The sequence below is a fragment of the Scatophagus argus genome, chromosome 10 (genome assembly GCF_020382885.2).
Source record: "Scatophagus argus isolate fScaArg1 chromosome 10, fScaArg1.pri, whole genome shotgun sequence".
Taxonomy (NCBI): Eukaryota; Metazoa; Chordata; class Actinopteri; family Scatophagidae; genus Scatophagus; species Scatophagus argus.
Window position 1 is genome coordinate 7,849,695 of NC_058502.1, and position 22,317 is coordinate 7,872,011.

General features: G+C 42.3%; 1 protein-coding gene across 1 annotated transcript in view; it reads left to right on the forward strand.

The window, feature by feature from the left end:
* LOC124065663 (protein bicaudal C homolog 1-like) overlaps positions 1 to 21,047 on the forward strand; it is a 54,860-nt gene extending 33,813 nt beyond the window's left edge. The window contains exons 7-21 of the mRNA XM_046401263.1: positions 2,138 to 2,320; positions 5,294 to 5,545; positions 7,078 to 7,209; positions 9,308 to 9,512; positions 11,154 to 11,315; positions 11,590 to 11,777; positions 11,896 to 12,037; positions 13,696 to 13,849; positions 14,210 to 14,369; positions 14,465 to 14,504; positions 14,811 to 14,965; positions 15,205 to 15,367; positions 15,932 to 16,095; positions 16,383 to 16,482; positions 17,855 to 21,047. Of these exons, the coding sequence (XP_046257219.1) occupies positions 2,138 to 2,320; positions 5,294 to 5,545; positions 7,078 to 7,209; positions 9,308 to 9,512; positions 11,154 to 11,315; positions 11,590 to 11,777; positions 11,896 to 12,037; positions 13,696 to 13,849; positions 14,210 to 14,369; positions 14,465 to 14,504; positions 14,811 to 14,965; positions 15,205 to 15,367; positions 15,932 to 16,095; positions 16,383 to 16,482; positions 17,855 to 17,982 (2,328 nt within the window). The 3' untranslated portion in view covers positions 17,983 to 21,047. The remainder of the gene's footprint in view (positions 1 to 2,137; positions 2,321 to 5,293; positions 5,546 to 7,077; positions 7,210 to 9,307; positions 9,513 to 11,153; positions 11,316 to 11,589; positions 11,778 to 11,895; positions 12,038 to 13,695; positions 13,850 to 14,209; positions 14,370 to 14,464; positions 14,505 to 14,810; positions 14,966 to 15,204; positions 15,368 to 15,931; positions 16,096 to 16,382; positions 16,483 to 17,854) is intronic.
* Positions 21,048 to 22,317: the final 1,270 nt, after the last annotated feature.

Genomic DNA, 22,317 nt, shown 5'->3' on the forward strand with positions numbered 1-22,317 from the left:
AGACAGTCCTTCCATACTTTAAGGCTTTAATATGCGTGTGAGCCACATCACATCACCACCTTGAGGCCTCATATGCAGCACATACCAAACCTTCATGGAGAAGAAGCTCGTCTGTTAACCAACCAATCATTTTTGTCTGTCAGTCACATTATGCCGTGTGTTTCTGCAGCAATAGAATATATGCATAGTTTCAGCAAATACGTATAGCCTGGCCTGGAATGAGTGTAATTCAGCGGTTTCTTTGTAATTGTTTTAGGAGGAATTTGCCCGCTTTGTGAATTTATCATTGAACTTAGTTTTGTTTGAAAGAAATCGTTCAACAATTTGGGATGTACACTTATTTGTTTACTTGCTTTTTTTCTGTTTCGCATAAAGCAATAGTTAGGGGACTCTAGCATAGCGTAGCAGAAAATTCGGACAGCTAGCCAGGTTCTGTCCACAGGAGGACAATATCCCAAATAAAAAAACATGGTATTGTGTCGATATTGAAGCGCCGCACGGTAAAATGCAAGAGGACGGAAAGTTTATTCCACTTTCTTGACCCTTTATGTAGAGGTTACATGTGCACACCAGTATACAGTGTGCTGTGTGTTTGGTCTTGGGTGGCCTTCAGACCACATCCCCCCCCTCCGCCCCAGTCTCTCCAGATGCCAGAAGTGGCTGGATTTTTCGTTTTCCCCGAGCTGCATTATCGACTGCATTAGCGTCCCTTTGAACATTCAGACAAACTGCAGTGAACTTGTAAGGTCTGCTGTATTCCTGAGGCCTTTTTGGGTGGAGATCTGTTTGAATCTGCAACAGGTCGGTTGTTGAAGTGATGGATTCTCGGGGGATTTCAGTGAGCTTTCAGAGGTGGAGCTGACAGGCAGGTGATGAAAGAGCTGGCCAGTTGCTTTACCTCGAAGATATTTTCTTCTTCTTTTTTTTTTTCTTCATCTCTCACTTTTGTGTCAGAAGAACTGAAGCTCCTTTAACAGCGCCTTCACATTGAATACATGTGAAACTCATATCTGCCAGGTAGACTTTTCGAAAAAAGCTGATGTCAGCCCCGTCGTTAAAAATCAGTCAGTTCTTCATTCAGCGCCTGACTCCTGCTGTTCTGCTTGTCCTCTCTTGCATTTCCCTCAGCGTTGACCTAAATTTCTCAAGCTCCCTGAGAGCGAGTGCTGAAACGTGATATAAATGTAAGGCCAAGCGCATATGGGACTGATCAAGGTTGCATTTTTTTGGTCAGAGCAATTCATGCTGCTTGCCCTTCACTGGCAGCCAAAACCATAGTGGCCCTCTGCCCAAGAGTCACTGTTTGGATAGCACTGTGTGTGTATGAGAGAGAGAGAGTGTGTATATTCCTTCTCCTCTCTGTGAGTGTGTGTATGTACATTCCCTTCAGTTTGTCTCTCTATGGGTGTGTGCCTCCCATGCATGCATAAGTATGTGTATGCATGAAGCGAGGCCTTCCTGTCTGCATCTGTTTTGTCTGAATGACTGCTGTGATACAAATGACAAGAGCTGATGTCTTTTGCTCCTCCTGCGGTTTGACTCAGTGACTTGAAATTAATCTGTGAGAATGAACCTTAGACCGCTGATGCTTTGCAGAACTTCTAAACCGTAGCTTGACCGACCTTGTAGCCATAATGTTTGAATCAGTGTCCCAAATGATACCACCACAGCACACCGTAGCACACTTAACTGTAACAAAGGGAGTCTCTCATGCTGTTGGCACCGCTCACCTCATTTTGATTAACTTTTCTGGATTTATTTGAGCTGACGATTCCAGGTTTTGCCACCTTCTGCTAAAGGAAGGATTGTTATGTCTGTGCGTCAGTTCACATAAGTCTGCACTGTGTAAATAAATCAGCCTGTGTTTTTACTTGGTGTCCAAATGGTCTTAATCAGCACGATATGATGCAAGCCGCCTTAACATGGCTGTTGTGATTTTGTTAAGAAGTCTGTTATGGTTTTATTTCCCTCTTTTCTCACAGCAGCAGAGGCAGCATAATAATAAGCTAACCGACTTTACGGAACTGCAGTATCTCAGCAGCCATCGTGTCGTGCCATTTACACCATGTTCATAGAAATATGATGCTTCTCTCACTCTCTTTTCCCTCTTCTCTCCTTCTGTCTCACCATATTGCAGGAGCTGCTCCCTCTCGTGCTGTCTTTTGAGCTTCCCGCCATAATGCAGTCTGACCCCAGCTCCCCTACCGTGCAGCACATCTCGCAGACCTACAACCTCACAGTCTCCTTCAAGCCCCCAACACGTCTCTACAGGGCCACCGGCGTGATTCGCGGCTCACAGAATAACGTCAACGCCGTCAAGGTTGGGAGGGGTGACATCTGGATGATGGGGTTTTGGTAGTTGACTGAATGGTGTTTGTTAGAGCAGAAAAATGAAAGACTGGCTAAATAAATGTAAATGCAAAATTCTGTGAAATCATAAAAAAAAGAAAATATCCAAAGCTGTTTTGAAAAGAGGGTTGGAACTAACAATTATTTTAATTATTACTGAATATGTTGCTTGTCTGTGAGGATTCTCAGTCATCCAGGTCATATTCACTCAAAGAGTTAAAGCAAGGCGTCTGGACTTGTGAAGATTTGACTTGAAGACGTTTCACTGCTAATCCAAGCAGCTTCATCAGTTCTGAAAAAACTGTTTGGTGGGGTATATATATATATATATATATATATATATATATATATATATATATATATATATACCTCAGTGGGTGTGGCTAAGTGAAACTAAACAAAACAAAGGATCTGATAGTCCTGCAATTGGCCTATGTAGTTTGACTGCCAGTGATGGCCCTCTGTGTGTCACGACTGGCTAATTGTGTCTAACGTTAGTTTTTTTCTGAACTGATGAAGCTGCTTGGATTAGCAGTGAAACGTCTTCAAGTCAACCTTCACAAGTCCAGACACCTTGCTTTAACTCTTTGAGTGAATACGTTGCTTATTTTTACAATAAATTAGTTATTCCATATCAAAAAATAGTGAAAAGTGGCCATTACAATGAATGGATCTCAAAGTCACATCTTCGTGTTGCTTGTTTTGTCTGACAGGGGATTCAAAATCCAAAGATATTCAGTTTACAAATGTATTAAATAAAGAAAAGCAGGAAATCTCTACATTTTAGCAGAAAGTGAATGTTGGGCCAATTTGCTTGATAAATGAGTTAAACAATTTTCTGTCAGCTGACTGTCTCACTGGTAGATTAAATTCCATAAAATCTCAAGGCTTTAACAATAATGGACCAACTCAGTCTCAAGATCATTTACATGTAGATGCTATAATGTTTATGCTGATATTTATCTGTTTCCTGATGTGGCATTGATTGGCATAGTAGCAACAGTATAAAAAATGTGTTTTAGCTTGAATTTTTGAGAGACCAGCACGTAAAGGTCATCATTCCAGCCAGTATGTGTCCCTTGATGGCTGAGTAACTAAACCCTGACCTGTGCACTCCTTGTCAGTCACTCCAGTGTAACAATATTTGCTTTAATACCCTCGCTCTTCTCCACCCGTTTGCATGGCGAGCCACAGACCGAGAACAAGTTTCCAGAGCTGCGCTGTGTTAAAACCCAACACTGTCAGCGTTCCTCACTTTTTTTTTCATATAAACGGTTTCATTACTTTCAACACCACAGGGGCAAGAGAGAGCTGAGAGAAGTTTAGTCGCTTGAACTGGACAGCTGCTGGGTCAGCTCTCTGCCCCACTACTGTGGCAAGGAAGTCCAGAAGGTCACTTTTTTTTTTTTTTTTTTTTAGCTGTGTCCCAACTCTGCAGCTTATTTATGCATAAATATACTGTATATTTATGTATGTACCTTCACACAGATGGACTTCCTCAGCCGGCATCTGAGATGTGGCTACTTCTGCCAAGAAGCCTTCTCATCATCTCACTACCGACACATTTTTTCTTTCCACTGCAGAGCCTTTGTCAGCAATATGGATCTCATTTTAGTTTGCATCTGACTGCATTTGGCATACATGCATTTCCACATTTATCCATTCATGTTAGATAAGATAAGATAATCCTTTATTAGTCCCATAACTGGGAAATTACAATGTTACAGCAGCAAACAGGATATAGAGGGTGCAAAGCATGCGGGGAATAAGGGAAGGATGTGCATTCAAAAAAGAATAAATAAACAGGAAACAAGTACCTGCAGCTGTACACAGTATAGAAAAGAAAAAGACTATTTAAACTAGAGGTCCTCAAGTTATGATTAGTGGATGGATTGATTATTGTATGTATGTACTGATCCTAGCAGTAGTGTTACATGAGTAAGGATTATTGCACAATTATTACTACACATGTATTATTGCAGGTCTGGTGTGACCATTTGTCCCATTATTGCACTTGATTTATGGTCCAGTTAACACATTCAACAGCTTAAATGTCCAGTCTATCAGCTGTGCTGGTTGTGGAGTCTGACAGAAGCGGGCAGGAAGGTGCGGCGGTACCTCTCCTTGTGCACCTTAAAATTGTATCTGCATGCGACTTTCTGCATGTTTCTGTGTTAATGTGTGCATAATAGCAGAAGCATGACCCCCCCCCCCAAACCAATGTGCGGTAGGTCTGAGGGGTCAGACAGTGGGTCAGTGGGAAGCGTGCCACATAAAGGCTGGATTGGGGAATATGTGTGCTATGTTATGTGGGAGCTCCGTCGAGGTTTGCCAAAGCCACTGTGGATTGTTGTGTTATTCTGGCCACAGGGTGTGAAGTCTCACTGTACATTGGAAATTACTTATGCCATCACTACTTACAAGAGACGGCGTGCAGAGGCCAAGCAGAGATACTGAGGAATGAGACTGTTCAGCAGGGTGGCAGATGCAGTGGAAAATACTATACACTCCGCGGGGTATTTAGAAAATGCTGGCGTTTTCGCTGCACTACAGATCAACCGATAGTCGTTTGTTGAAAGTCTACATAATAACAATAGTTTTTAGCAGGAAAAAGCCAAATGATCAGCCAGTGTCACCCACCCATGCGAACAATAGAACAATATTTGACTTAATTAGAAACTGGATAACTGGCAAACTGAACATCAGATTCAGTGTAATACATAGATAAATGAATGTGGAACTGATCAGACCAATCGTGAAAAAAAAAATCTGTTTGGGAACAACTTTTATTTTTTGAGCTATTATGGGAGTTTATTTCAGACAGCATGGCTCTACTTCTCTCTTCGTTAACCAATTAAATTTTGATTTGTATTGTATTTGGTTCATTAAGTCTTTGCCACATGTTTCTGTGATTTTAATTTTACTGTTTTACTTCTTTCCCCAGAGGGGTACAGCCCTGCTGTTGGAGCACCTGGCTGGTAGCCTGGCAAGCAGCATCTCCGTCACCACCCACCTGGACATCGCACCGCAGCACCACCTCTTCATGAAGGGCCGCAACGGCAGCAACATCAAACACATCACCCAGAGAACAGGAGCCCAGATCCACTTCCCTGATCCCAACAGCCCCCAGAAGAAATCCACAGTCTACATTCAGGGCACCATAGAATCGGTCTGCCTTGCACGGCAGTACCTCATGGTGTGTGCCTTGTGTGTGTTTTGGTTATTGGCATCCGCTGGTTGAAAGTAATCACTTTAAACTATTAAGCTTTGTTTTTGTGGTTAAGTGATGGCATTTGGCAGTTTATTCCTTACATATACAGATCTCTGGTGCTGTGTGGTAGCTATAAAGGATGTCATTGTTTGACTAACATTATGATGGTATGTGTGAATGATGCGTGGGTTTTGAGATGGGGTTGAAGAAGTAAACCATGATTGCCTTTGGAGGTTTTGAATAGCCTTGAGAGAGGTTTGCTTGGCTCAGTTCATGCTGCTGAAATGTCCAGTTTTCACATCAGTCTGTAGCCGACTCAAGGTTAGCCTGCGTGATTTACAGCCGCATACCTGAACGTGAGATGGACACGCATTTGCATCAGCTTGGCTTGAGCCTTAAATGTCCTGTCTGCAAGCAGATTATCTTTATTGGTGTTAATGGTACTGGTTTGGCATGCATGCACTGTAGATTTTGGTGGATTTAAATTTCAGCCATGTGTAATTCAGAGGTCCACACATTACCATTAGTTTTCGGAGCAGGAAGAAGAGCCTTGCATTTTAAATTTCTGCTGGTTAAAAATGCTCTGTGGTCATTCTTGTCATCTTGCCTGTAACCGCTGAGGCCACCCTTATCTGAATTACTTAGGAATATAATCATTTGTCTGTTTCAAAAATGTGTATAAAGTGATGGCTGTTTAATTACCGTTGGCTAAAAGCTTCTGCTGAGCTGGTGCATAGAATGCATCTCTGGCATACACAGCTTTGGCTTTCTTTTTGGAGATCCATAATGTGGGGCAGTAATTCTGCCAGAGCCGCCTTCTCTTTGTCTGTGGTCTCCCGTTTGGCCCCAAAGACATTTAGCAAATGCCAAAGTTGTTGCAGTGACTAAACACGACTTTCTCTTGGTCTGATCACACAAGTGGGAGCCTTGCATTGTCTGTGCAAGCACGACAGTGATTTATGAGAGAAGGGGAAAGGGAGAGGAGGCTGAGTGGGAGAGGATAAAGAGGAGTGGGGGAGTCACTATAGAAGCAGAAGCCAAGACTGCATTTACCGGGCTGGGGGGCGGGGGAGTCCTGCTCTCAGTAGTGTACTGTGTGATTTGGTCTCTTCCAGCCAGACTGTAGATGACAGCTCCAGTCCCAGGCTCTGTCAGAGCCAGCCTGGCCCTATACTCTGCTGCTAATTACACCCACTCGCAAGAGGAGCGCCGTCCAGTACTCGGCCCAAAATATAGATGTCTGTGGTGTTTGTGGTGGTGATCATGCAAAACAGATTGCTGTTGGCGGAATTTCCCAAGCTCTGTGTGGGATGAATCCAGCAGTGAATCTTGTATTTATTGGTATGGCTGACATGCAGGCTTGCAAATGGTATAGCGTAAAGGAAAATTTACTACTGTTTTGAGAAATAGCCTATAATATGGGAACACAGAGTATTTTAGAGTATACTAGTCAGGCTCTCAAAGATATTAGTATGCAGCTGACTTAAGAAAACGTTTAATATGTGTTTGCTCCACAGGGCTGCTTGCCTCTGGTATTAATGTTTGACATTAAAGAGGACATCGAGGTGGAGCCCCAGTGTATCACAGCACTCATGGAGCAGCTGGATGTCTTCATCAGCATCAAGCCAAAGCCAAAACAGCCCAGCAAGGTATGACACCAGACTTACACAGCATGGAAAGTTTTCAGGGGATTTTTAACCATGCCAGTTGTATGGCTCTGTGGTTTGGTTGATTGGTCACTTTGATCCAGCCTGAAATATCTCAGCAGCTTTTGGATGGATTGCCATAACATTTGGTATGGACATTCAGGTTACCCTGAGGAGCTATTGGATCACATTAGTAACCGCCTGACCTTTAATCTAGCATTATCATCAGATCAAAATTATAGCATAAACTTGCCTGTCATGCCTGCTTCTAAATGGGCTTATTGCAGTCAACCTCAGCTGTGCTTTGTATTTAATGCCAGCACAGTAACACAGTTTATCATGTCAGCATTGTGAACACATTGGCATGTTTATGTTTAGCTCAAGACACAAAGTGGGCCTCTAATTAAAAGTTAATTACTTACGCAGATTAGCGACAGAATAATAGTCAGTAAACCTTTTGAGTAGCTTTAAATATTCTGTGTATGCAAAAAAAGTGACACCTTTAACATCTATGTGACAACAGCCTTGCTCGAAACATTAAACTATAATACCAGAGGCTGGGAATTGTCATATTTTGAAGAAATTATTGTACCTAAGAAACAGGCCCAAATGTGTTATTTTATAGAACACACATTTGAATGATTTTTTGATTCCCCAAAGATAAACCAAATTCTCAGCTAAAACGAAAACATCTTCACTTTTCTCACTGAGAAAGCCATAGCTGCTGTCTCATTGAAGCGTTCAACTGTTGTGTCAGACGTGGGGGAGGGAAAGAACTATCAAGAACAAATAAGCCACTGTTTCATTTGAGAATTACCCTCTGTCAAATGTCACAGCATGACATTGAAATAAATTATAGACTGCCATGTCAGATTTCATCACCATTTCATTAAAAATAAAAAGCAAAACTGAAACCTTATACTGCAGGGAATCGTGCCACACCAACGCTGAGAACAGTTTTGGCAAAACATCTGTCACAGCAGCAGGGAATCACAGTCTGCCTTGCAGGCTTCATCCATTGGACAGCAACACACACATTTTATTTATCATGACTCATCTATTCCATCTAAAAAGTAACTGACTTCAACTGCATGTGTTTTCATATATTAAGTAAATTGTGTGCTCATTTGCCTTTTAGTAAACAGAGCCTGTATTAATAAAACATTGTAATTTGCAACTTGTCACAGTCACTGTGCTGCACACCTGTGTTAAAAGTCACATGTCACTCATGGTTTACTGTCCTACAGCACATAATATTCGTAATAATATTTTCACCACTTGGCCCAGTCCTGACTGTCTGCCCACATCCCACCCAGAGCCAGGGCTCGATGCCCAAACCAGACAGGCTTGTGGGGACTGATGCAGAGGTGCCAGTGTAAACACTGACCCAGCCCAGATCCTCTTAAGAACCCTTCACTTAAACATTTTAACAAGGTGACAGCAGTAATCCAAAACACATATCCAAATGCTATGCTGCAGTCTCTGTGTTCTGGGCACTTTGGCAGACCCATAATTCATAAAGGTGTGTGTGCGTGTGTGTTGGAGACTGTGAATGGAATCCATTTTTCAAAAGCCCAACTCTGGTTAAAAAAAAAAGAAAAAAAATAAACAGGACATGATATGTGCCCACGTTCATTTTTATTTGATGTTTATGAAGGGCAGAGTTCCTGATGAAGTAAAAGTCACTGATTTAAAATCTTACCTGTTTCTAACCCCTGTTCATTTAGTGCCTCACAGTATGATAGTCATTGAGTAACTGCTGTTGCCTCATATTGTCTTCACTCTTATCAATAAGCGAGTGCTGTGTTATGCAAGTGATTTGAAGAAATGCTTTCTCACAAACGTTGCAGTCGTGTCTCCGCTCTCCCACACTGTCTCAATGTTTACTCTTCTAATCTACCCTTAATTCCTTCTTCCTTCCTCCCCTTTATGTTTGTCTCCCCCTCATCCTCCCTCTTACTCCCTATCTCTTGTACCAACATTCCCTACCCTATCTGTCCATCGCTCTTCCCCTGCCTTCCCTCTTCTGTCTCCTCCCTCACATGCCATTTCCCCACTCTTCTATTTTGGTTTCTCATCACGTCTTCCTTCTTCCTCTCAGTCTGTGATAGTCAAGAGCGTGGAGAGGAATGCAGTGAACATGTATGAAGCCCGAAAGTTCCTCTTGGGTCTGGAGAGCAACGGGGTGTCGTCCTCCTCGCCCTCCGTGGCGTTGAATCCCGCCCCCAATGGCCCGTCCCCGTCCCTCATCTGCCCCGTTGGCCTGGACATCCTGGCCTCAGCTGGTCTGGGGCTGAGCAATCTGGGTAATGCATGTGCACAAGTCACATACAGTGAAGATATATATGAGCCTGTTATCACCTGATTAACGGAATCACTGAGATTTTAAAATCAGACTCGGATATCCTCTCAACATTCAGATATATCACAGCCGGTCAAATCCCAGTGCCCTTTACGCCGCAGAGCTGACACCAAAGTAGCACTGGATTTAAGATTAGACAAGCCAGTTTGTGTCCAAAGGGTCATCAGTTCGATTCTCTAGGGTGGGGAAAGTCTCTCGCTCATTACCACCTCAGAGGTGCACCTCAGCCTCTTTAGTGGAGCTGATGAGCAGCTCAGCAGGTGTGAATGTGATCAGGGCATCCCCTCAAAAGAGAGTGTTGTTCCTCACTGAAACTTTCCTGAATAAATAAAGGTTAAAAAAAAAATGTGTCCCTCAAATTACAAATCTTTGATCTTTTAATCATTTGAAAATAATCTCAACACAAATTTAGATTGATTGAATCCCCTGCTCACGATTCATTCACATTGATTGAATCCCCTGCTCGTGAATCATAGGCTGATGAACGGTTAGAATCATGTAGGAGTTTGTTTTTCTGCAGCGCTGACCAACACAAAGGCACAGAGTTCAGCTTGGAACTGATGTTGGGATTTTTTTTTTTTTTGTTTCCAAGGGTCACTTTAAATTGATTGTAGTAAGAATGGATAGTGGAATAACCTGACAGGAAGTAGCTCATGGCTACAAACACATGCTGGCAATAGATCCCTCACATTTTATCTCTAATGTAAGTGTAAATATAAATGCTGTTTATTTTGTTTATTTACATCATCAATTCATAACCACAGGTATGTATTAATATTATGACAAAAGTTCAGTCAATCTATAATCTGCAGCTACTGAGTTGTAGGTTTATGGGACATACGGGGTAGGTGAGAACCGATATTGAGTCTGAATTTGTCCTGATAAATAAATCCCAGCTTAATTCAAGTCAGAACTTTTTGACATTTTGTCTGCTTTTGATAAGATTATATGTGGGTCTTTTAACTTTTAGCTTTTTATTTATGTCTTTGAGTCCCCACCAAATGAGACGGGAATAAATCCATTTTAAAAATTGGTCACAAAACAAAACAGCGTGCCATGAAGTCCTGGTACAGTAGAAATGGCTTCTTGCTGTTTCTTTTAAACCCAGGGGCCCAGGGGTGAAGCTGTGGACGGCCACATCCTGGCCTTTAGTAATTGCTACATGCTTGTCTTCCTCAGATTACAGGCCAGTCTGCCAGAAGAATCCCTGGCCTTATTCCTGGAGCCAAACTAGCCCTTTGTTAAAGCCACAGACCTGCTTCTTTCTGTTTTCATACACTGTCTTTGGGGCTGAGACACCAAGGACCACATTGTTGGTGCTCTCAATAACATGGTTTTATTGGGTATGAAGGCGCACTAGATATGTACTTTTGCATCCGTGACCTTGTAGAAATTCACGAAATTCTTCCTCTCGTTTTGCTGTGTGGTTGATGACAGTTTGATGGAATTCCACTTAAATAGCTGGAAGAACAAGATTATTTTCTGGGGGCCTGAGTGTAACATGTGATTATCTTGAAAAATGGCGTTGTCCGTTGACAGGACCGCCGCTGATCCATTCTCTCATACTCTCTCCTGTTCTGCTCAGGTTTCCTGGGTGCGACACCACCCCACTCCCTCACCAACTCCGCTGCCCCAAATGCTGTCCTCAACAACCTAAACTCCTCCATGAGCCCCCTGCAGACCCCGAGCCCCAGCACCCCGACGCCCTCCGCCTCCCTCTGGCCCAGTTCACTCACCAGCACCCAGGGTTGGCATCTTGACCAGAGACTCTTTTTGTGTTCCTTTAGCATCTTTTTCAACATATGTATTTTTGAAGAAATCAGCGGAGTGGACTAGTCTTTTTATTGTTTGATTACATGTCACGTTAAAGTGGAAGTGCTGGACTCGTATTTGAAGGGTTCTTTGACATGTATTATAATGTTGTTGAGTAAATGAGTGTATAGATGGACAAATGCACAGAAGGTTTGCAGGTCTCTAATTGCTCACATGTCCCTTATGAACTGCCGATCCTTTTGTTTCAGGCTTCTCATCTCAGCTGATGCTGCACCCTGCCACCCAGGCCACTCTGAGCAGCATCCTGCTGTCAGGTGTGCAGGGGTACACACAGAGTACGCCGTCCCCTCCGCCTGGCCTTGCCCCTATAGACAAGCAGCCCAACGGGGTCCCTGACTGCACCAAGGGCCCCTGCACTCTAAACGGACATGTCAAGGTTGGCTTATTTCTTTGCTGTAATGCTGCATTACTTTGAGTTGACTTTGACTTTGCTGTTTATGAAATTTCACTTGTCTCGATTGTATTTTGCTCTGTATGTGTGCGCGTCCGTGTAGCATCCTGGCTCAGTCTATGGGAGGATAGCGACTGCGTCGCTTGCAGAAACTGTTTTGAGTCCAGCACCATGTGACTCGGTCCAGGAGGCCAGTGGACACAATCCTTCAGAGCCGCTGTCCAGCAAGTCGAGTCCAGACGAAGGTACTTCTCTAAAGTAACTCATTGTGAATCTCAAACACACTATGCACATTTCCTTCTCACTACTGTGTGTGACTGTTGCTTTTTTTCTGTGGTTGTAAAATCCTGAGTCATTGATGTTATTTCACAGTAAGAAGTACCTTATTTTGTATCTGACCAGGAAGATAAAAGGGGGTTGAGGTATTATTTGTGCCTTAAGAGTAAAATATACTTAATCTGACCTTGTAGTGAGTTCACATGATGTAACTCACACATCATCTACCCATGTTGTGAAGGCCCACGTGCAGTCCAAATTTTTTTTTGTGTGTGTGTATATGTATATAATATGTCAATGTATGCAGATATCCAACTGTGAGTATACTCAGAGAATATGCAGCCGTAAAGAATACAGAGACACGTGAAGATGCATGAATTTACTGTCTGCTAATCGCCTACCATCCAAAATGTCAAGTCTGTCTTTTTCAAATGTACAAGTTGTTAGGTGAGCAGACCACCCACATGTCTATCATTTGTTCATTTATGTTAAACCATTTAAAATAATTTCTAATCTCGGATTAATTCCCTTATTCTCCACTGTTTCCTTTGGTCATATATTTTTAAAGGAAATAATACTCAGTGTGTTTTTCTAAATATAACTTTCAGTTTACTTAAGAATTGAATTGTAAAAGTCTCATAGCAGGAGTTTTGCTCTCTTTTGAGTACTTTGTGTTAAAGGCGCACTTAAAATCTGGTGATTTATGTGTGATTGTAACCTTGGATAGACGACATTTTTGAGCTGCTGCTGGCCGCCCGCACTTGCAGATGTAACATAAATGTCCGTTTTAAGCTTTTTCCGCTTCAGATTTATGTAACCCACTTGAGGAAAATGCCCTGAATGAACATATTTCTGTTTCTCTATACTGTTCTCCTAACCTCATGCTCCCTCTGACTGCGTTTATTTTGTTGGAACGGAGACAGATTAACTGCTGGTCTCCTAGTGGTTCAGAAAGACCCTCATTTCCTCTGTTTTTTACACTCGCGGTTTTCCCCTCGAACTTGCACTCTCACGCGTCTCGGTTTTCCCCGGTGTTTTCTGAGCTAGTCTTCCCCTGGTGTGGTGCATCCCAGCAAGGTTTCCTCTCCCTCCTTTACCTCCTCCTGTGTCCCGCGATGTGTTTGGACTGGCTCGCCCAGTCTGGCTCGGCTAGACAGATGGAGCGCAGGGAGATTGTTCAGACATTAAACCCCAAAGAACTTCATTAGATTGACTGACATCATATTATTTTACACCATGCACGTCCACACATTCTTGATTTAAACACATGCGTACATGCGCTCTCGCATGCACATCCTGTTACACAGAGCAGCTTCCTGAAAGCGGAGTAGCAGGGGGGAAACCGATATAATTGCAGCTGCTGTGATTTTAATTAATCTGGGATTCAGCTGAGACTCGTCACATTTAAATGTATGCACATGTACCTGCCAAGCTACACGCATACTTTACACCCAGTCGGATACTGGCAGTAGATTTAAAACTTAGATGAAACATGAAGTTTGTCAGCTGCGATTGTACTTTTTGTACAGAGGACAGCTTTAAGCTGTTTTCACATTGTCTAAAGATTTGACTAGAAAAAACAAACCCAAAAGAATAATCAAAATATGTTTGTGCTTGTTTCCTTCAGGTTCTGACACATTTGTGGAAGTGGGCATGCCCCGTAGCCCTTCTCACTCAGCCAATGGGAGCGAGCTGAAACAGATGCTGGCTTCATGTAAGACGTCATCAGGGAAACGACAGGCTGTGGAGCTCCTGCAGGGCACCAAGAACTCCCATCTACAGTACGTGTGAATCTGGCGATCATTTCGTCTTGTCGCTGCTTCGCATCCTTTCTGAGATCATTTACGCCTCACGCTGATAGAGTTTGGCAGTTTTCTGTTAATGCCTTCACACATGGACAAAGTGATAGCCACTGAAACACTACGATGAAATTCCATCCAGTGTAATCGCACCAAAGCAGACAGATTTTTTGTTTAAAAAGTGGACTAGACCATAGCACACAAAGTGACAGATTGTTGTCCCATGTGGAGATTTAGGATTTTAAATACTGGGTGCCCTGTGGACTGGGTTGCATGACGGCGTGAAACTGCGACTGAATTTTGCCTCACTCATGGTGCTTTATCTTTGCGTGACCCCAACAGTTCTGACTGTCTTCTCTCGGACGCCGAGTCCAGCTCATCGGACAGCCCTGTGGCGGACAAGAGGGCACCTGGTAGCGAGCGGGCGGCTGAGAGGGCAGCACAGCAGAACGAGAGGGAGAGAATCAGACTAGCGCCACAGACCTCCTTCGCTAACATGCAGGTACGCGCCCACGCACACATCCAACGGTCACATAAAATACACAGTTTGGGGGGTATTGATTAATAGATAAATAAAACATGCTGCATTCTCTTCAGGCATTTGACTACGAACAGAAAAAGCTGTTGGCAACCAAAGGTAAGTGTCTGGTCATATACTATAATGTCATTAATGGTGGATGTAGTTCGTAATATGAACGCATACAGCGACATAATCTAAAGGCCACAACTGCTAATAAATTCAGTTATGTCTGTGAAAAAGAATCTTTGAAAGAACACTGAATTTCTCTCTTGCAAACTTTTATCCCTTTCATTTTCTTTCATTGGAAAAATATATCACACACAACTCTTCAAGTGTCCTTAGCCAAGAAACTCAGGCTTCCAAAGATACTAAATAGGTGAAGTATGCAGACACGTTCTTCACTGTATTTCTCTATTCCCACAGCGATGTTAAAGAAGCCTGTGGTGACTGAGGTCCGGACCCCCACCAACACCTGGAGTGGTTTGGGCTTCTCGAAGTCCATGCCAGCTGAGACCATCAAGGAGCTGCGGAGAGCCAATCATGTTCCATACAAGCCCAGCATGAGCACCACCTATGAGGTCAGACATGCCTCAGTGTGTGCCATTCTTACTGTCTCTGATAATTAAGTTCATGTTCCTCTGCATGAATCGTCATCATGTGTTTGTGAGAGAATATTTTATTTGTCTTGCCGTTTACAGTGGCAGCTAGATGTTTTAGTACCGTATATTGAGACAAACTGTAGTCACTCAGGGTTCAGTGGGGGTTCAGAACTCCCTGATAAATGTTTGCATTGTCTTCCCTTTCTTTTCCTTCTCAGGGTTCCCCGCTGTCCTTGTCTCGATCCAGCAGCCGGGAGGGCATTGGCAACGGCAGTGACTCTGACAACTGGCGAGAGAGGAACGGCACCGGTAACGGACTGCCGAGTCATGCTGAGTTCTCCTCCGCTGTCAGCAGCCCGAAGAGGAAGCAGAACAAATCTGGTCAGTTTTGTGGTGTGCATGCTGCAAGGACAAGCAAGCAGTGATAATTTAAAGCAAAGCATTGACAGAACATCATTTGGTTTTCCTCAGCAGAGTCACCAAATATGTTATTTATGTTATTAATACTGGCATTTATGGTAAAGTAATTTCACAGGATGTAATAAATTAAATAAAAAGGTGACTTTTTTTAAATTTCATTTTGTGTTTCGTAAGTTTCAAAAAATACCACATTCTTAATGATGACACTGAAGAGAACGGATGAAGTATAGACGCAAAAGAAAACACCATCCAATCACAAGTCAGCACCTCTACCTCCTCACTCACTGTGGTGTTCGTGCTTGTCTGTTTCACTGACTTCTTTGATCTTTGGAAAGTTCAGCGATAGAACTTGATGGTCTCATCAGTATAGATTTGTAGCACATTAATCATCACTTTATGCTACATATTCTTTGTAGGACTTGACCTCTGTGATAGCCCATCTATGAATGACCTATTATGCTTATTTCAGAATGATTATGTGTTTTTTTTTCTTTTTCATTTCTGCCTTAATCCTTCGGTGGACAGCTGCAGAGCATTACCTCAGCAGCAGCAACTACATGGACTGCATCTCCTCCGTAACTGGCAGCAACGGCTGCAGTCTGAACTCGTCTCTGAAAGGCTCAGACCTGCCCGAGCTGTTCAGCAAGCTGGGCTTGGGGAAGTACACAGATGTCTTCCAGCAACAAGAGGTAGTGCAGAATGAGGACCCACTTATTCTAGTGTCATGATTTTATGGGGCTTTGTGCCCTAGGACATGCATACATTTTATCTGTTAAACATCAGCATGTTAGCATGGTCCCTGTGAGGGTGTTTGGGTGCTTCCTTAGTCCATTGGATGTCACCTTTTTGACATGTCATGTTTTTTTTATTTTTCTTGAAGTTTATGTTTGAAAGTCTTCTATTAGTGTATGTTGCTGAATTGTCTATAAATAATATACATGTTAGTATTATTAAATGTTCTGGTTGCTGCTTCCAGATTGACCTCCAGACATTCCTGACTTTGACAGACCAGGACCTGAAGGAACTGGGCATCACCACCTTTGGAGCCCGCAGGAAAATGCTGCTCGCCATCTCAGGTACAACTGAAGACCAACAAGTCTTTATTACACCTCATTTCTCATTGCTGTGTGTGTTTCATGTCATCCCTGTCTTATTCGGCTATCAACTCCCCAGCAAAGCCAAGGTTGGCCAAAAAGACAGTTAACATAGGGGATGACACAGCGCTGATATTTCTGCATATAAGCACCCCTGTCTTCCAAGGTCACAGCTGTTGCTCTTGTTCACACACATTGGCTTCTACTGCATGTTTCATGAACGTTTCCACGCAAACCAGAGTGAGCCTAGTTGTACACTGCGAGGTCATCTGCACTGCCTGTTGCTTGATTTGAAAGCTTTGGGTGGCCCTTTATTAGTGGCACACTAGTAGAGAAGTTCAACACAGTGCTGTTGTAACTAATTTATCTTGTACAAGTGCAAAGAAGAAAAAAAAAAACCTCTCATCACAGCAATTGGCACCAGCAGGACTAAATGGGATTAAGTCACGTTCTCCTCAGATGAGTGTGTTTGTGTTTCTCCAGTTTTTCCAGCTGCCTCCCTCATGCTGATGTCCTGCTGTTCCACTGAATGTAATGTGCATGTTGTTGCCGTCACATTTCATTACCGTTGTCATGCTTTGGACGTTGTAATAGTTGGACTGCATGTGTTTTGGGATGGTGAGCTTCCTGCGATGGATTTTCTTTAAAAGTTCAGAGATGTCAGACCAGAGCCGGGGTTGACAGTGAGAGCAACGACAGGAAATGGCGAGGGCAGTGCTCTGATTATTAAGGAAGTGGAAGGATCCAAGTCCAGAAATGGTTTTGCTGCTTGATGCCTTAGCCAAGTACGGGTCAACTTTCATCCGTGCTGACAGACTCTGGGGCTCCAAAGCACGAACATGCCTTCCTCCGTCTGTCTCTTTGTCTTTCTGTATTTTTGCCTCTCATTATGGAGATAGAACACCAGTCCAGTCAGTCCAGGTTTTAACTTCTTTCCAGTTTGCCAGTAAAAAGAGCTGCTAGAGCGAGCTGCTGGTCTGCAGTAATCACACTGAGGGTTTATGCTGGCAGCGACAAAACGCAGTTATCATATGAATAACTCTTGAGATTCCCGAGTGTGCCTCTGACATTTTTCTGAAAGTATTTTGTCCATGCTGCTGTGTAAAACCAGATGGACACAAAGAGGGCTTTTGTTGATCTGAGTAATCGTGTAGTGATTTGAATCCAATTTTCATGTCAGTGTCGATCAGCTCAGACAGTATAGAAATGTTAACATCCTTCTTGCGTTGTTTATTTCTTTACTTTGTTATTTTGTTCGGCTCCCAAAACAACACTGGGAGAACATTAACATTTAAAAACCTTGTTTGTATCACCTCTGCTGCCACTGATGTTTTGCGGTGCTCTGGTTTTACAGAACTAAACAAGAACAGGAGGAAGCTATTTGAGCCACCCATCAGGTCCTCCTTCCTGGAAGGGGGAGCGAGCGGGCGCCTCTCCCGTCAGTTTCACACAGACGTGGCCAGCATCAGCGGGCGATGGTAGGGCACCTCCAGAGCTCCTTGGCATCCCAGAACCGTCCATGCTGGAGACCTGCCTCCAGTATCTTTCTGTGCCTCAGCAACCCAGGTTTCAGTTGCCGTTTACTCTCTTTCAGCTTCAGCTGGATTAAGACTGTGCAAAATGTTGTCGTTTCCATGTAGTATAAATACAAATATATAAAAAAAAAAGCCATAGTTTTACCTGAAGTGCCAAAGAAAATAAGGGATGTCTCAGATACATGAGATTCAGTGTTCACTCCTGATGGAGCTGTGGAGTCTGTCTGGAGCATCTGCATACAAAGGATGTTGTTATGGTTCTTGAGAAGGGTACTGTCCAGTATTTCTGTCCACTTTTTGTTCAAGGGAACAGGCAGAATGATTAGTACAATCATTTTTACACATTGATACTACCTGCATTTGTACTATGCTGTTGTATCAGTGACATGCACTTTAATAATACTAGACTTTTGCCTGTGAGAGCCTAATTCTTAGATTGAAATAATGATAGCTATGCATTTTTTATTGATTAAAAAGCACAGATGCATTTTGTACCAAGCCAAATGTAAGCACTTAACCAGCGAGATCTGGACGCCACCAAACGAAGTGCAAAATATGTCGGTGCACCAAAGTGGTGACTTCATTAACTTTAACACACATACACCAAAGGAAGAAAATCAGTACGGCCTTTGACCTTTGGCTAGCTTTAGTGTTTTGATAGGTGGACATTCCTCCGAGGTCAGTGTTCGTGTCCAACCGCAGTCTCTTTGCGTGTCTCTGTACTTCTAAGCAAAAAAAAAAAAAAATCTAATATTTTGTACTCCTTATGCATTATGATTTTATTTTTCATTTTTATTACTATTTTAGGGGAACGGGTGGGATGTTTAACGGTAATCAGTTTACATGTGTATTTTTATACATTCATGAATGAGTTTCTATGATTTTGTAATTAGATTAATTAGTGTCTTTTACTTTTCTTTCTGCCCTTTAATCTGTGGAGCCGTAACATGGCTGTGCCATCAGACAGCAGCAGAGACATGAGGCAGTCGGGCTCAGCTTTTTAGGCCTCTCTCTGATTCTGTCAACAGGCATCTTTCTGTGGTTTTCCCCTCTCTGTTTGTTTATAGCACATGGTCTTTTGTCTCATCTGTTATTTGTCAGTGTTGGCCTTCCTGTGGCCCCCTCTTTGTGCCTAAAACCTCACAAAGCACTCCTCCATGCCTTGATGCCTTGTTAGAACTACGTGCTTTATTTTTTGTCTTCCAATTCACCAATTGTTCCACTTAGAGCAAAGAAAGACCTCGTAACAAAGCAAGACTGTGGCTTTATAGCGAAAAGTGCCAATGTACATAACTAGTTTTTCAGCAGGGAAATATTTCGTTAAGAACACTAATATTTTGGTCTGACCGTACTCTCCGAATAGGAGGTGCATCACACAAAGAACCAGTATATTTACAGCCAAGTTAGTTTCACATAAAGAGACACGAATAAGGAATCAAAGTCATCATAGGGACTGTGAGATTTAAGATGAAAACAAATAAAAATTTGGAATTTCCTAGTATCAGTCGTGCAATCTAAGATCCAGAAAACCTGGTTAAGCAGTGTTTAATGAAGTAACAGGATTATGCTTGCGGCTGCAGTGTTTATCCTCAAAGCTTGTATTTTTTCTGGGCTTCTGTATTATGTTCGGTCATGTGTTTTGTAAAGGAAAACATCCTTTCCCAACAGTTCATTAATTTTGGATAGCGCAAGTGTTTTTTGTGTGTGATGTTCCTAAGAATCATCTGAGGATTTAGCTCACAAGCCAAACCATCTTCAAAGGTCCTGAGCATTTTGGATCAAGTGCAATTAAGCGCTTCTTTGTAAAGTCCCCCCCGTCCCCGCCCCTGCGAAAATGTATTTATATTTGCAGTTAAATAAGTATAAAAGCTAGGGATGAAGAATTTCATATCTTGGTTTAAATGAGAGTACAGTATATAAAATCTATTCGGTATGTAGGGGATGCTTCTGAGGAATTATCACTGTGCAGTGCATGAACGTTTATCTCAACAAACTGAACTATGACAGAAAGTAACAGCAGTCCTGATACCATCTCAAACAGAGAGAAGTCGTCTGTCTGTCACCTCCCTTTGATTCCCCATGACTCCCTTTAAGGTGACTTGTTTGTAATGTTTGAACCACTTTCCACCCTCCCTTGCATCTGATTTGAGCCATTTAATGTGGTTGTCAAGTTAATAACACTATGCTAAATAATATTCTGACATGGTTGCTGATGCCAACCAGGTAAGTCTTCTTTTTTTTTTCCTTCGAAATCTTTAAGAGAATAGATGTAGAGGGAGAAAGCTAATGTAGAAAGGGATTCTTTACCCTGAGAGGAAACCCGGGGCCACTTCGCCCCCACTCATCATGGTACTACATTGAAACTGTTGAGCACTGATTCTCCCAGTGCTGTGACTCGTGTTCCTGCCTAGCAGACATTTGTTTTCAGCCTTCACCTTGTTCGGATGTGTTTGCTCGTGAGGCAGTAGAGGTTCTTGTCTTATCAAGTGAATGTTGTTTAAAAAAAAAAAAAATATTGATGCATGTTATTGCAGATTTCTTCCGGATCAGTGAAGGGACTCGTCAAGTCAAAACGTTTACTGCCAGGATATCTTTGCCCTTGATAGAATAGTTTCACAATTATGTCTTTGATTTCTTGTATTAGTCATAGTTCTGTTCCCAGAGGAATTTGTTTGAAGGAGTCTTTGTACTGCAATCAAATGGTACATTTATAATAAATGTAAACCACTAAGGAAAAGATGTAATACATAACTTTTGTACAACCATTGTTTTTGTGTGAGAAAAATACAGTTCTGCACAAGTTCCAGAGAGGATTTGTGTGTATACATTGCCATGTTACCAAAGCTCTGTTCACTATGGCATCCGTTGATGCTATTGTTATGCTAACTGTATTGCAGTACAGATATAAACAGGACTTTTTGGAGAAACTGTCAAGCAGGCAAAAAAAAAAAAGAAAATGTTTGTTCGGACATTCAAATGATATTATGATGGTAATAAATATATGCAAACAAAGTCCCTTCAATGGTTTTGTTTTCTGGATATTGTTAAAAAATGTCAAGACTGTCCATAATCGTCCTACTTGTCTTCTCCACAGTATCGGAATGGAAGGAACATGAAAGTAGCTCCTCTCTTCCTCCACAGTGTTCACATAAAGCAGATAAGTAGTGAGGTACCAAAGCACAGAGGCTGCTGCTTTAGCTTCTTTTAATGTGATATTAAGAAATCAGTACATTTTAAAATGCATATAAGCCAAAAAATACCACTGACAAAGTTAGTACCCATAAAGAATGAGACTTATAAACATGAGCTGATTGTTTAGCCACGAATTTCCTGTTTTAAAGCCTCATGGCTAACTGAAATCAGAGACACACACACTACAGTTTTAGAAAGAATCCAGTGCCATGCCCTGTGGTTACTGTGCCACGCAAGCCTACGTGAGGCCTAATCCGCATAGCCAGGATGTGCTTAATCCAACAGAATGAATCTGCTGTGATACTGATGGAGACTCTGGCAGAGACAATATATACCATAATGCATGAGAACCAATTTGTTTTAAGCTCAGTCTTGACCTCTAAATTCCTGCCCATCTGTCCTGTTCCTAATACCTACTGGACCATTAGAAAAGTGGAAATTTTTTGGATTTTTTTTTGTTTGTTTGGTTGGTTGTTTTGTTTTTGTTTTTTTTTTGTTTGCACAATTTTTGTATTTTCTCTCTCTCTCTCTCTCTCTCTCTCTCTCGCTCTCTCGCTCTCTCTTTTTCTAGGCGTTATTCAGGTCATACAATCCAGTTTGTCCATGACGGATTGTGGGATCTTAGACTGAGGTCACAGTCCCAGACTCAGCACTGAGTCTCCTGGCTTTGAAGTACTTATTTACAAAAAACTGTGACAATAACTTTAATTCAGTGTGAGCAGCACGGCAAAACTGGTGAATTATGGCACCGACTGTAAAGGACCAACAATGATCTGGTTTATTGCTAAATTCTGTGCTGCTCGTTGCAGAAACACAGGCAGTGTTCTTAAAATCCTCAAGGGGGCAGTGTTGCCTGTTAAAAAGGCACTTCTCCAGTAAACCATGGACAGTTGCTTCTCAGCAACAGATTACTGCATGCACTCAGCAGCAGAAATTATTAATAACATTACAAAATTACTGGAAGTTTATCTGTGGGATTTAATGAACAGGCTTTAAAGAGAACATGTACTCATGAGATTAAAGAAACTAAATCTCATATATTTTTACCATGTCGTTTCAGATGTCAGAATTTATTTGTTGAAATGTGCAG